The 15,976-nt window shown below is 39.4% G+C and overlaps 1 protein-coding gene across 7 annotated transcripts in view; it reads left to right on the forward strand.

Annotated features, from left to right (window-relative positions):
- FAT3 (FAT atypical cadherin 3) overlaps positions 1-15,976 on the forward strand; it is a 400,923-nt gene that overhangs the window by 325,053 nt on the left and 59,894 nt on the right. For all 7 annotated transcript variants that reach the window (XM_088159363.1, XM_088159366.1, XM_088159364.1 and 4 more), the window contains 3 exons: positions 5,327-5,523; positions 6,627-6,780; positions 7,618-7,851. In XM_088159363.1, coding sequence (XP_088015489.1) covers positions 5,327-5,523; positions 6,627-6,780; positions 7,618-7,851 — 585 coding nt within the window. The remainder of the gene's footprint in view (positions 1-5,326; positions 5,524-6,626; positions 6,781-7,617; positions 7,852-15,976) is intronic.

Consider the following 15,976-nt stretch of genomic DNA (forward strand, 5'->3'; position numbering starts at 1 on the left):
ATATGTCATGTGGATCCACCAAAAACAACTTTGTGAAAATGCATCTGGAGAAAAGTAGCATATAGAAGATAGATAGAAGAAATAATTGTTTAGAAAATAAGATAAATAAACATTCTGGGGCAGATGTGATCACTGAAGAGTTCTTTGTGCTCTTTTGAGAAGTAGAAATGCCTATTGCAGTCTTCTGGTCAATCCTGAAAAGAGGTAGATACATTCAGGTGGATAAATAAATATTCTGCTTGGATTTCTTCCATTTATGATTGTTGTCCATGATTACTGGCTAGTAGTTGCCATTGTCAAGTCCACCTTCATTTGCATTTGCTGGTAAGGGAAAAAAAATTGCATTTACTCTTTGTTATTTGCAGTTCAATAGCAGCTGGAGATGTTCACAAAGCAAAAGCACTATGCGTAAATCTTAATAGAAAATCAATAGGAAGTGCAGATGACACAAATGCACTTAGGAAGCACAGTAGTTTTCTTTTGAAGGCTCATTTGAGGTCATTGGCTATATCATTTGAGGCAGTTTGCCTAACACCAGGGCTCTTCTGAAGTCTAGCCAGCCTACACCCAGCCAGATATTACCGAGATTTAAGAGTGGCCAACCATGAAAAGCCACCAGAAAAATGTCAGCTGCCAAGACATTGTACAGTAAAGTGTGTTGTGTTCCTCAGTGATGTTAATTAGGCTTCATCAGGCACATAAAGTTAGGGAGTCAGCAGTCTTTAAGCTTTTGCAGCTGAACACAAGGAAGATGGACATTGCGTTTTGGAAGAAAGAAGTGGTATTGTACACAGTAGGTTATTTGCTGAATTGATTGCCTAGTATGAGCAAAGGTGAGGGCTTTGTTAAGTTATCATATATTTGAGATACTGGAATTCTGGAGAAATGGATGTTTCAGTGTTTGGGAAGGCCTTTTGTTGCCAGATGAAGAACAGTTTCTGCAAGTTTATGGTAGTAAAGCTAGGAGGATTGGATTTATCATTTCAGAAGCTCAATAAACATGCAACATCTTAAACTGGGAGTGGAGGATAAACCTATTGATTTTATGTGATGAAAATGCCTAGAGTTCTAACTGGGAATTGAAAGTACCTAAATAAATGCATAAATATAAGACAGAAGCTAAATAAATAAGTTAGTAAATATTCAGTTCCCCCTCCCAAATGGGGACATTGCAGTGAAAACTGATACTGTTGGCTTCTAGTTTTCCATTCCCTTTTAGCTGCTATAATGGCCTCTGTGTATGCTTTAGTAATGATGTGTGTCAGGATTTGTTTATTTTGGATCACTGTGTCTCTGCATTTCATTTGTATCTGCCTGCTTTCTTTCTTTACTTAAACTTGAGCTTGATTTGGCTTTGTACTATTTGCTGACTAGGGAGGGAGGGAGAGCATTATTTAAACTTCAAGTAACAAAAGATAAAAGATACTGCTGATTCTTTTAGCCTCAAAGCCTTTCTAAAAAGTTACTGGAGTGGGTTTTTTTGTAGCTAGCACTTCACTGTTGTGACATTCAAAGTAGAACATAAGAAAACTGCCAAAAGATTTTAAATAATCCATTAATACATGTAGTCAGGAGGCTTCCGTTTAGAAAAGCTATATTATTCAGAGTGAAAAACTAATTAATTAGAATGCCCCTAGGAAACTGAATCTGCTTGCATATATTAGTGAAAAAGTTAATTAATCACTGCAGAACGAGATCTGCATCAAGACATATGTACAAGTACTAGGAAATGGTTTCCTGGGCCACAGTGTGGATTTTTTTTGCCTTTCCATTTTTAAGAATATTTTCTAGGTGGTGTTTTAGTTTTATATCTCATTATTTCTCTTACACTTTATAGTCCACCTTTGCCTTCTGTCAGCGAAGTATAGAGCCAGTCCTGAGAAGACAAAAAAAGGAAAAAAAAGTGTTCATAAAAAAGATAAACCACTGTTCTTGCTTATTGCACAGGTTTCTTGGTCATTCAGATTGATTATTTTCTAGTGGAGTAAAGGGAAGGAAAAGAGATCCCAAGGACAATTTTTTCATACATATTTCCCAAATTCCTAGGTATTATTTAAATGCCATTCCATTGGCAACAAAGCAACAGTGATTTTAAAATTGCTCCAAGGTACTGTTACTGCTAACCATAAAAGCCACCAGCTGATTTTAATTAGATTTTACCTTTCCTCTTTTCTTAGCAATGGGATGCCTATACCTTGAGTGTATCACTTCCTGGTTGGTCAGGATAGTTAATCATTTCCTTTGACAAAAGGATTCATATGCAGGAAAGCCCTGATTAATATCATGAAGCAAAATAAGAATATTTAAGACTACTTTTATTAATGGTTGACAACATTAAACTCACTATGACAAGATTACAGCTGTTTATAAAGGAGAGTTAAGCTTTCTTATGCTGGCATTGAACTGAGTAGAAGGAATTTAATGTCAATCAGCAGGGGTCTGCCTTCTTTGAAGTTGCATTCAGACTCAAGTCAGTGGACAGATTCTCATTTCCTTGGATTGTATTCAGATCTGGCCATAGTACACATCAACACGCTGTGTAACCCTCTTTAGGAGAAATGTGTGTTTATATGACACGACAGATTAAACAATGTGTCCTCTTGTGATTATTCCGGACTGTCATAGGAATCAGTGGGAAAACTGCTTGGTTTTGTGATCAAAAAGGGTGGTTTTCTATCAACAGAAAATATCTGTATTTGATACATGAATTTAGTGCTCTGTATGATTCAAAAGCCTTTTATAATTATAATGCCTATCTGACTAATTTTCTGGAAATCCTATTCATTACAACTTGCTTTTTTTGGCACAGTCACAGCTAGCACAAATGGTGACTCTTAACAAGAAAGATTTGCTCAGCCTGACTAAACTAACTTAGTTTTCATATTAAATAGAAACCAGTCTATCTTGTCACTGGTAGCTAATGAAAAAGGTATAGATTACAGCCTGTGACCTCTTTCCTGCTTTTTGTTGTAGAAAGAAAGTGTGGAATGGACATTAGACTCTTTTGATCAGTTTTAAGCTCAACATCAAGTTCAGACCTCCTCTATGTTGTTATTTTTACAAAAAGGTCCCTGAGAACTGACAAAATTGTGACAACAGAAGCAACATCAGAGACACTGATTCCCCGACAACAGAATCAACACAAATAAATTCAGCCTTGGATTTTCATTTTTTTATTTTTAACACTTACCTATGCAATCATTCAGTGGAAGTACTAGAGGGGAAGGTTGAAGAACCTGGTCTTGCCATTCAGCTTGTACAGATCCCATGACACATGTCAGAACCCTGATTAATTTGTAAGCAAATGTACACTAGCACGTTTGACATTCTTGAACGTATTCCAGCAAAGAATAAGCATTCCCTTAATAGTTTTATACCACTTTTAAACATGAGCAACATGGAAAGTAGTTCTAAGATTGAATTCCTGCATGGAATTTAGGAGAAAGCTTAATATGGTGGGCAGAGAGCTAGTAGTGGGTTAGCTGCAATTGTAGTTCAGCTAGTGGAGCATCGTGGCACTTTTTAATACATCCTCACTGAGTTTCTGTAGCACAGGAGTTTGCTGTGACTATAGTGCTCTATCCTAAATTATTAAATGTACAGATACGTTTTTACAGACCAAGCTGGGCACAGAAGACTAGGTAGTTGGCTTTACTGGCTTTGGCTAGGGTAGAATTAATTTTCTAAGTAGAATCTGCTATGGAGCTATGATTTGGATTTGTGATGTCACAGGGTTGTTTTAGTTACTGCTGAGCAGAGCTTACACAGAGTCACGGCCTTTTTTGGTCCTTATGCACCCCACCAGTGAGGAGGGTAGGGGTGCACAAGGATTTTGGAGACACAGCTGGGCTATCTGGTCCCAACTGACCACAGGGATATTCCACTCCATATGGCAGCATGCTCAGCATATAAAAGCTGAGGGAAGAAGGAGGAAGGGGAGATGTTTAGAGTTAATAGTATTTATCTTCCTAAGTAGCTGTCAGATGACAGAGCCCTGCTTTCCTGGAGATGGCTGAACACCTGCCATGAATTCTTTTTTCTTTTGCTTGTACACAGAGCTTTTGCTTTACCCATTAAACTGTCTTTGTTTCAATCCATGAGTTTTCTTACTTTCACACTTGAGATTCTCCTCCCATTCCCACTGAGGAGGGAATGAGCAACCAGCTGTATGAGGCTGAGCTGACTAGCAGAGTAAAGTCACAACACTGGTTTGAAAGATTCTACTGTCTAGTCTGACAGGAGGTTTGGATCAGACTTATAGAAAGGTGGTTGAAGGTGTTTTCTTGTGGACCAGGCTGGAGACTGTACCATTTCAGATAAAAGAGCAAGTAACTGTTGGAAACATTAATGACTGTGACCACCTTAATTATTGCACACCTCTCTATGTGGCATGTCCTTCCCTTCCCTTCCCTTCCCTTCCCTTCCCTTCCCTTCCCTTCCCTTCCCTTCCCTTCCCTTCCCTTCCCTTCCCTTCCCTTCCCTTCCCTTCCCTTCCCTTCCCTTCCCTTCCCTTCCCTTCCCTTCCCTTCCCTTCCCTTCCCTCTGAGGATGATGTGGACCAAAACTTTCCCTCTCCCAACCTCTTTTTGTCACCAAGCAGTTTAATGAGGTGGAAGAGCAACGTTGCCAGGTTCAGTGTCAGTGACATGGCATGGTAAAAAAACTCTTCTGCTTTATCTCCTGCACATCTTTCACCTGCTTTCACTCCTAGATACATTTGATCTATTTGTACTGCTTATTTTCCAGCTGTTCCTCAAATGACCTCTTGTTAGGAGTGTTTAATACTAATGTGTCTTCCTGTGTCATGTAAACTTTTTTGAAAACTGGAATTTTAATAAGCACAGGAATATTGCAGCTGTATGATAAAGCTTTCATTAGAGGATTCCTTAATAGAACCCACTTCCAGTCCTTGATTGCATAATCAACAGCTAATGAAATTGTCTTGGTAACAAGAGCTACGGTGTATTACATCCTCTCCCGAGACTAAGTGGAAAGACAATTGTACCAGCCCGAGAGGACTATTGATTGTTCACAGTTTGAATTTGATTACCCTTACGGGGAACTGAACAAGAGATCATCTTCAGCTCTGCTAAATGGATTTTTTTTTTCCACTGAAAGTTACTGGTTCACTTTCATACAGGGCATTCGGGGGGTAATAAACACAGGGAGTGTAATTTCATTACAGATTTCCTGAGTCTGCAAGTTTGGAAGCACCAAAAGCTGTGAAAGAAATGATGGCTGCTTAGTGATGTGTCGCTGTGTTTAAACCAGGTGGGAGCTCTGAAGGGATGCCACAGCTCATTGTGTGTTGCCTGTCTTACTGCAGGAGGGAATCCCAGAGGAAAATTCGCTCTGGGACTGGTTCAGAATGAGTGGAAAGTTTATGTTAAAAGGCCTCTGGATCGGGAAGAGCAAGACATTTATTATCTGAACATCACCGCCACAGATGGCCTTTTTGTGACCCAAGCTGCTGTGGAAGTGACTGTCACTGATGTTAATGATAATAATCCAGTTTGTGCACAGGTGAGTTAACACCACCCATGGCCATGGGCCATTGTTGAGAGCAGTGCTTTCCCTACACATGTCTCTTGCTGTTTGCAAGTATTCAGAGTATTCACAGGCAATGCTGATTTTCATTCTTATGGTCCTAGTTGAAGAATCTGCAGTGATCTGGGAGAGAAGCAGGATAAAGCATTCCTGTGAAGCCAAGACTGAAGGATGATGATCTCATAAAGCTTGCAAAAGAGTCTTGTACACAGTAGCCTTAGTTGGCTTTACAACAAATGGCGTGTTGTGAGGTGGCATTGGGCAGCTACTCCTCCCCTGCAAAAAAGAATGTGCTCTCCCTTCACAACCCATGCAGAAACGTCATCAGTCTAGTTTAACTCCAGCTTTCCTCAACTTTCCAGATACCACACATCCAGTGGAAAAGGCAGAAGACTGTAGCTTGCTGCCCTGTTGTCAGGAATGCATGCAGTGTGGCCTGACCACAGCTTCCAGAGTGCTAACTGTCTTGTATTCTGTGGAAAGGGATTCCAGGGAACTGATGTTAGTGCAATGGAAAGGTCTGTGTGAGAGAAAAGCCATGATAAAACCCAGAGTTCTTTAATGGTACTACTCACAGAAAATTTTATATATATATAAATTCATATATATATATGTATGTCTGTGTGTGTATGTGTGTGTTTGTATGTGTTGTGCATACATATACTCATCTAATTCCCATTGTTACATTATCACTCACTGATGGATTACTGTCATTGCAAGAACCACTCTTCCACTCTGGGGAATCACAGTCTGTATTTCCCTCAAAACTGCTGGATGGGGTGATAAAAACAATTGTTTCTGTTAGCACACTCATCAAGATTTTCATTTCATGGGTGTCAATGGAATAAACAGAAGATACAAAATGGTATTGCATTGAGCCCTATTCACAGTCATAATTTGGCATTTTTTCTCTGACACCTCAAAGCTTAACAGTGATTCAAGTTTCTAGGAATGTGTTGTGTAAAACAAAATTGTCTCCTGTATAGAAAGATGCACTACAAATAGTTTTTAAAAAAAGGTAGTTCAAAGACTGTAAAATACTGCTACAGCATAACTTACATGTCTGTTTTTTACTCTAGGTTGCATACACAGCATTGTTTCCTGAGGACATTCCACCAAACAAAGTAATTCTCAAAATCAGTGCTAAAGATGCTGACATCGGGTCCAATGGTGAAATTCGCTATTCTCTGTATGGTTCGGGGAACAACAAATTTTTCTTAGATCCAGAAAATGGTAAGAAGACAACCAAATGTTTCTGAATAGCTTTAACCTCTCCACATCTGGGTACTGATTTCCTTAATTAGTGTTAGGTTACACGTGGCTATCAGCCAGTTGTTCCAGTTCTGGCAGATGTGGGTGACCATTTGAACGGTGCTGGCAGGAGGGAGAATGAGGGACATCTTGGTTGGCCAGGTTGGATGTTATAACTGGAACAGTGGATATTGATCCTTTTGTTTCCCTGCAGACTTCAAGTTAGATCAGAGATTTATCACAGATAAATCACAAGATATTTTGGGCTGGAAGAGAACTTTGAAGGTCATCTTGCCATATGTAGAGTCATCTTCAAATAGATCATGTTGATCAGAGACCCATCCAGTCAAAGTTTTAACACTGTGCCAGTGTTTCACCACTCTAATCATAAAAAATGGCTTCCCGTATATCTAGTATAAATCTCCCCTCTTTTAATTTAAAATTATTACTCTTTGTCATATCACAGCAGGTACTGCTAAAAAGGATGTGTTTCTGTGTTAAGGAGTCTCTAAACCTTGAGAGTGACAGAAGGGCAGACTTGGAAAAAGGTGGTGTTCATATGGGTAAAGCTGTAGGCTGCTGTTAAAGCCACCATGAATGGCTTGTCATCCCTGCACTCATATTGGCATCTCACTTTTTTGGGTAAAGAGGAAGTGATGCTGCTGTGAGTTTTTAATCTGTTCATTGGAATAAGCAATGCTGGTTTTGTTTTCTCTTTCCTGTTCCTGTGAAACACGTTGTTTTGAGACACTTAGGCTGTCTAGAGTTGGTGATGTTGCTACAATAATAATGATAGCTGCTGCTTTTAAATAATTTCAGGTGAGCTGAAATCTTTGGCCCCTCTTGACCGAGAGAAAATCCCTGTATACAACTTGGTTGCCCGAGCCACTGATGGTGGTGGCAGGTTTTGCCAGTCAGAAATCCGTCTTATTTTAGAAGATGTTAATGATAATCCACCAGTGTTTTCATCTGACCACTACACTGCCTGTGTCTATGAGAACACAGCCACTAAAGCTTTGTTAACAAGAGTCCAAGCAACTGATCCTGATGTTGGTAAGTGCATAGCTTTGCAAAAGAAAAATAATGTTTATGAAAATTCTCTGGGTTGGTGGAATTACAGTGCAGATTCACTTTCCTATTGCTAAATTTCTTCATTTACTCCTCCTCCTTCTTCTCTATCCTCCCCATTTCTTTCTCTTCTCTTTCTTTACTTCAAAATGCTTGTGTCTGATCCTGACATAATGGTGTTACAAATACAAAAGCATTGCAGCAGCCACAGAAGCATGTAGTCTTCTCTTGATCAGCAGTAGCTCTGTTTAGGGGTAAATGATCGTTTTGGGGCTCAGTTTTAACCTTCTTCCTTCAGTAGTCTCACCTCTTTTCTTGAGCCATGATTTTGAATACTCCTGCCTCTATTTATGCAAATAATATAGTTACATGCCACAGGGACCTATACCTGATTAATCACAGCTTTTCTAGACTTTTATACTGCAATAGCTCCCATTTGTTCCAGCTGGTTACTTTAGCATAAAACTATTGTACACTGTGAATGTACATTATAAATGTTCTGGTTATTTAACTGCACATTCTTTGAAAGTGTTATAGTTTATTATATGAGGACCTTAGCCTTGAAATGTGGGCCCAATTATAAATATTTAAAGGGGAGTCTTTTTGCATAATAGAATGGTAAAACCTACTAAATATTAGGTCATTCACTTGAGTTGAAATAAATAATTTTTTTTTCTTCCTGTGTTTTGGAGGTGTTTTGTAAAACTATGGCCTGAGTAGTTTCATGTAAAAAGCAGATCCTTCATTCAATGTAAAAAAAAAAAAAATTTTTCTGAGTAGAGTGAATGCTGGAAGTCTCTGTTATTTGTGAAGCTGATAGTTCAGATATACAATAATTCATAAAGGAGCAGCAAACATTCATTAATGTATCTATGAAGAGCTGCATTATATGCCATGGTTGAAAACTCACAATTAAAATTATCTGTCCTGCAGTGAAGAGCCAATTATTGCTGGTAAACTACTGAACCGTCTGAAGAGACAGTGTTGCTATTTTCCACTGCTGTATTAATTACCATTTTTCTTGTTGGTGGGGTGACATTCAAGGAGAGAGGAGACACAATTAGTATAAAATGTTGTCAAGAAAAGTTCTTGCTAGCACCAACTTTATATAATAAGATGGTTAATCATGAAAAAAACCGCACAAACCATGAGCTAGTTGCTGTACCTTCTTTCTGAAACTAGAGAAGTTAAAGAGAGGGATGGATATGATGGAATGAGAAGGGGCTATGTATTTCCTTAATGCTGAGACCTGAATCAAACCATTCAGTGTGTCATAAGCAAATGACTAAAAAGTCCCTAAAAGTGGATTTTCTTCCAATTACTGTTCTGTTAGTCCCTACTAAAATCACTGATTCCCTATTGCCAGATAATGAATGAGTTCAGGTAGTGTAATGTTCCCATGAGAGAAAAAATGTATTATTGATATTCCTAATGGGCTGTGATATTCCTCTAAGGCTTTTTGAAGTGTTATCCTGAAAACATCAGTGCAGGCAGAAATCATTGTACAAATAAATTCTTAACATTCAGGAGACATCTTGTGATCAGTCTTAAAATTTGCCTGCTCTGCTCTGGGCTTGAAAGGTTGTGTACTGTAAGGACAGCAACATGAATATTGAAGCCATTGAGAGAAAACTTGAGAGAAGTCCCTTTGTGGTCCACAACTAAACACCATTAAACAGAATCCTGAGAATACTGTGTTCAGACACTGTTGGATAATTACGACAATTTCCAGTTAAGAGAAAAATAGTATTATATGTGCCTTGTGCCTTTGATATCTGTTGAAGTTCCTGATCTCATAGTATCCTGTGAAATTATAGGACTGGACCATAAATTGCTGTTTATTGTATTTCTGATTTGGATACATAGTTAAAAACTATCTGTACCAGCTGGACACACTGAGGGAGAATTGTGATCCTTCTTCACAGAATTCAATAAAACAGTTTTAACTGTTTAGCAGTACACAAGTTCATTTTCCATAACCTTTACATACAGTTGGGAATCTTAAACTACATGTTCTCTTGAAGGAGAGAGAATATACATAAGTCTGTTTGTTAGGATGTTTTAGTAGTTTTAATTGAAAACTATTCTTTTTCCTATACTGCTGAGATTGGAAATTTTTAATATTTCCACAGTATGGTATTGGCTACTTACACACCACCAGTAGGTTTGGAAATGTTCAAACTAAGAAATGAAAGCAAAATGCTGGTGCTACATTTTTTAGGAGGTTGACAGAAAGCAGTGAATTTTTCACCTCCCACTGTCTCCAAAGCAAAGTGCCAAATTACTCCATTTTGTTCAATTTAAGGCACAAGAAGAGCTGGAATGAATGCTAAGGTGTAATTACCTGAGCAAACCCATCACACAACTGCAATATCAGCCTGTTTCAAAGGAATTAGGTTCATGCTAGGGCAGCAACTCTGAAGAAACTTACATGGGAATTTGTGGCAAGTATGATGTAAAAAAATTTATAAACTTCAGAATAAACGTGGAGCCCAAAGCTGAGGTGCAGGCACATACTCATTTCCAGTGCTGCTTATGTTTTCTGCATGCACAGAGTGTTGTGGCCTCACTCACAGTACAAGAATGAATGACAGCATCATCCAAGCTCAGCAGTGCTTTAAGCTATGGTTAAATCCTGCCTCACTTGCAGATTCTGTGCTTTGTGCATGACCTCTGTGCTGAGGCCTGTTTCCATGATGATTGATGGTGTAGTCTGCCAAAGGCAGGAGCACTTACTGTACTAAAAATGAACAGTGCATTATCCATCCTTCTGCAGGATGGATCCTTCTTCCTTCTTCACTACTGGGGCATCAGCCATCCAGATCTGTAGTCAGTTTAGTGATTTCACTGACCAATTGATTTTTTTTCTAGGTTAATGATGAATATGAGATTCTAATTTTGCTGAAAATGAGAATAGCCTTGTCAGGCAGCTCTGTCTTGCCTGCCACTGCTGCCTTCCAGCCTCTCTCTCCATTAGCCAATGCCTAAAGTCGTGGCAGATCATCCCATTCCCTGCACAAACAGCCAGTACAGATGGACTGGGCCATCTTTGAGCCAGCACCTTGTATTGCATGCAACCAACGTGCAGGGAAACAGGCATGTAGGTAAAAAATTGGCAGGAGTAGCCTTTATTTGGCTGCAGAGTTCATGCAGTGTGCAGACTGCACTGCTCTGTGCTCAGCTGCCCCTCACCCCCACAGCCCTTCCCCAGCCCAGAGCTGTGCCAGTGCATCACACAGGAGATGTGGTAACATACATGCTGCTAGGAGCCATCTGGCATCCATGTTTTGGTTTGGGGAGGCAAATCTAGGAGCTTCTCAGAGTCACTGATGAGACTGATCTGCTTCTGGAATAGCAGGCATCTTGTCCAACCACCCTGCTCAAGCAGGGACATCTACAGCAGGTTATCTAGGACTCAGTCCAGATGGCTTTTGGCTACCTCCAAGGACAGGTAGTGCTGTCCTCCAAGGGACCGTGGAGGTCCTCTGGGAATAACCAGAGTCCTGAATTCTGGATACCAACAAAAGTGTAACATCCTCCCCATGATCTGTTGTACATGAAAGGAAGTGTAGTTTCAGGAAATACCCTCCCATATCTTACAGCATATTTAATAGCCTTGAGTAATGCAACCTAGAAAAACAATAAGCAGTGTGCTACCTTATTCAAAGCATTTTCTCACTTTTGTGCATAGGTTGCCAGAGTTTCAGACGTGTCCCAGCTTCTGAAGGGCTTGTTGCCTCACGAGCAGAATGGGCTAAGGTTCATTCACCAGTTCTGAAAAAAAAGTCCAGCTAGTTATGGGGTCAGTTGAATGATGAGCCTGGATTTCTATTCTTTGTTCCTAGTATTTGAAGCTCTGGTACTTGGATGGATGTAAGAGAAAACATGGGTGTTGAAAACCTAATTCAGGAAGCCAGAATAAGATTTGAGACCCTCCCACAGATATGTTTATACAGTCAGGTTATACGAGTTAATTGTAGTTGAACTTGATTGTGTTCTTTAAGCAGTTTTATAGTTAAATATTATTTGGACCAGGATTCATGAGAAGGATTCTGTTGTCAGCTGATTAGTGCATTTGTGTTTAATCTGGAGAGTTTAAATCAATCAAGTCTCTAATCAGTCTGATTCATGGTGTGGGGAGCTAATTATTCACCTTTTCATGCAAAGTGGAAGAACTGCAGCAGAAAAGACTCAGCCCTTCTGAAGGAAGTTGTTTGACCTTCTTAGTAGAAAACATCTTCTTCCTAAACCCAAACTTCTCCAACAAGAATTGACAGGAAATTGGCAAACTGGGAGAAGGAGTACCATTTTTTTTCAAGTTCTGATGGAAAATTTTATGTTGGATTTCAAAGAAATCTGTGTCAAAAAATTACTTTTTTCCTGCAAGGTTTGACCTCACTGATTTTGATGTTTCAATAAAGACTTGCTTTGTCAAAAAAAGCCCAAACCCAAACTCTTACTGTGTGTGCTCACAAGGCATCTGCACAGGAAATAATTAATTTCTTTACTAGGGAAGAATGGTAATATGACTTCTTCTTCAGGTTTCAGCCAGTCCAGTTTAGTATGTGCCTACCAAGAGGATGAGGAAGCAAGCATATTTCATCTTCTTTTTCTTCCTGTCCTCTCTTTGTGTCAATGAGAAATAAAGAAGAAACTGCTAAAATAATAAAAATGAAATATCTGTCAGAAATAGCAACCAAGGAATATAGATAGTTCTCTGAGGTTTATCACTGGTTTTTAGAAAGTGGCATTGAGATGCTGGTGAGCCCAGCATGGAAAAAAATTCATTCAGGCTGTTCAGTGGGTCACCACTTTCAATAATGCATGCATGGAACTAGAGTACAGACTTCAGCCTCAGTGGTGGGCTTTAGTCTTGAAGGAATTAAGGCAACTGAGCCTGTTGCAGTCACAGCTGCCTCACAGCTAGACTTGGGGAAGTGTAAAGTGCTGCCAGGTGAGACTGCAGGAGTGTCAGAAGTGTAAGACAGTCACAGCTTGATTGGAGAGCAGCTCTCAGAATTATGTGTAATGGTGAGTAACAAAATAATAGAAATGCTGAAGTAGATACTGATTTTGACAATTTCTGGCAAAACCAGTACATGCAAACCTCTGCTTTGCATGTTTGTTAATGTTGGGCATGTCCCCTAAAATAGACCTAGAAAGTTCTGGAGCATTCAGGATCTGAAAAAGACGAAAGCAGGGGTCGAAACATGAATAAAAAGAATAACAGAGATAATAGGACAGAAGATTTACTAAAACTCAAGAACTAATAAGTAGTTAACTTTGGGAATGAGGCCAGCTAGATGGCATTTCTGGGTATTGTCTGAGTTTTTTGTAAAATAAATATTACAAGATACTTTACAGAGGATGACTCATTCTCTTTAAAATATACATGATGCTTCCCATATCTTCACCCACATCGTTGCCTCACAGACTTTTAAAATAGTACCCGAGTTAGGGCTCTAATGCAGGATATGAGAGAGACATGAATTATTAATCCTTTTACTCTAGCAATCTGAAACAGCATTACATAAGAGGTATAGTTGAAGTGGTGAGGCCCGTCCACTGTCACTGAAGCTGTTTTCAGAAGGAATTCAGGAATCAGCCATGGAAGAAAAAACCAACCAACCAATCAACCAAAAGACAAAACAAGCAAACAAAAAGCCAAAAAAAAAATAAAAAAGAAGAAAACCCCAAAGAAACAAACAGAACACAAAACAAAAGGCATGAGTGAGCATTGCTCTATAGCCTGGTGGTTGATGTGGTTCTGGGCTCTGTTCCTCAGACTTTCTTCCATGAATAGTAATAGTCCATGGTGATGTACCCTTGTACTCCTTCTTCCTGGAGAGGTGTCCTTGCCATTAGACTTGTCTGTTCTTCCTTAAGGAGAGTGGAAGGGAATGCCCTCATTCCCCAGTTGTCTGGCCAGTCCTATGGGCACTTGCACGTCCAAATTCTCTCAATGAGCTGTTCAGGAGAAAACCCAGATTTTACCTTCCTAGTAAAGGCAAAAGCACTAATAGGAATGAGGAGATAAAGCACACTGGACCCCTGAAAAATTGCCAAATAAAAAAATAATAGTCAGGGTCTTAGGAGTTTAGACTTGACTTATTGTTAGGAGGTAAATAAACAAGGTATTTGGGGATTTTGAAAACTACCAAAACATTCAGCATGACCCTGTTGAATCCCTCAGAGGGCCATATTTTTGAAGCTTCAGGAGTAGTCAGGGGAATGCAGTAACCCTCCTTGCATTAAAATAATGAGATGTGTGTATCAAGATGACTAAAAGCTAGTCTGTGTTCAGGAACTGGAAATCATCAAACCAATTTCATTTCCTTCTGCAACATGTGAGAAGGCCATATTGAAATAAATATTATGGGTACTATGGCTTAGGTTTAATGAGTTTTATGGCACTGTACTACACCATGTTTTTATGTGTAAGCCAGGGAAACATGGTCTGCACCAAACTGCTATCAGGAGAATTTGTAGTAACCATTACACTGGAGGTGTAAGTTAAGAAAGGTACTGGGTGCAACACTGCTATTTTGATTTCTGAATACATAAGTCGGCCTAAGGACTGTATTGCTAAATGTCAGAAAGCAGAGTGGTGCTGCAAGTTACCCTGGATAGTGTCAAAGCCTCACTTGTGGTATTTAACAGTTGGAAAAGTGGTATGGAAAAGCCCAGTGCAAGTCATCAAGGTGTGATGTCTCGTGTTTAGGCAAGAAAACCAAGTGCTCTGGTATTGTCTGGGTGGTGACTGCCTGGGCAGCAGAAGTGCAGAGGTGCAGCTGTATTACTTTGACCCACAGGCTGAAGGTATTTACACTTCCATACTAGTGTGAAAAGGCAAATATTTTAATGAGATGGGTAAACCAGAGTAATGCTGGGGAAAAAAAAAAGCAGCTCCTTCTGTTTGTTTGGTGTTGGCAAATCCTGACCTGAAAGGCTGTGTTGTTTTGAGTACAGCACTTCCAAGAAGATGTGGGCTGCATCTTCCAGGAAGATGTAGGAGATTGACAAAAGAGATCACAAGTCTAGAAGAAAAGTCAGGAAATACTGAAACTCTTGAGAGGGTCTGCCAAGGAAAAAAGAGTTGAAATTATAAAATATAACAGTCTTCAACTATCAGATAAGAAGCTCTGAGGAAAGAAGTTGACCCTTGTTCTTGCTCCCCCCCTCCATCTTTTATTAATTTTACTCAATCTCAGCAAAAAGTCTGAACAGGATTTTTAGTTGAAAGAAAAGTGAGGCACTGGGGTGTGTTATCCAAGGAGGTTATGCAAGTTCCTGATCAAAGGCTAGGCCTCTGTTTGGGGATAAATTGAATCCATCTTGTCTTTGTGCAGGGATAAATTAGATGACCTCTCAAGATTCCGTATCTCTTTGCACTTTCTCATTTCTCATAGTTTCTTTAGTTTTTGAGATTTCTGAGACATTGTTAACAACCTAGAAGCAAAGAACTAGACAAAGAGGAATTGTATGTCCTGTATTATATTGAGTGAATAAACCTTGTCTTTAAACTGGATCACTTAAACATATGTATATGAATAGTCTCTATATATACATACACATATATATAAAATATAATACACAAACTATTTGAACACCTGTCTGATGAAGAGAGGCTAAGGGAGCTGGGGTTGTTTAGCCTGGAGAAAAGGAGACTGAGAGGGGATCTTCTTGTTCTTAATAGGTACCTAAAAGGAGCTTGTAGTGAGGTGAGGGTGAGTCTCATCTCCCAGGCAGGAAATGAAAGGATGAGAGGAAATGGCCCCAAGTTGTGCCATGAAAGGTTTAGATAGGATATTAGGATTAGGATTTCTTCACAGGCATTGGAATAGGCTGTCCAGTGTTGAATTATTGCCCCTGGAAGTGTTTAAAACGTGCATGGATTTGCTGCTTGAGGACGTAGTTTGGAGCTGGGTTAACAGTTGGACTCAATGATCTTAGAATTCTCTTCATGCTTATATATATGTATTTATGTTTTTTATCTCTCTGTGCATTTCACTGCTTCCAGTTATGTTTCCCTATGTTCCCAGCAGCAATGTGTAACCCTAAATCAGGTATCTCCAAAATCCCAACTTCAGAAAAATTGACTAGAAGCACT

Source organism: Sturnus vulgaris, chromosome 2 (assembly GCF_052056855.1).
Source record: "Sturnus vulgaris isolate bStuVul1 chromosome 2, bStuVul1.hap1, whole genome shotgun sequence".
Classification (NCBI taxonomy): domain Eukaryota; kingdom Metazoa; phylum Chordata; class Aves; order Passeriformes; family Sturnidae; genus Sturnus; species Sturnus vulgaris.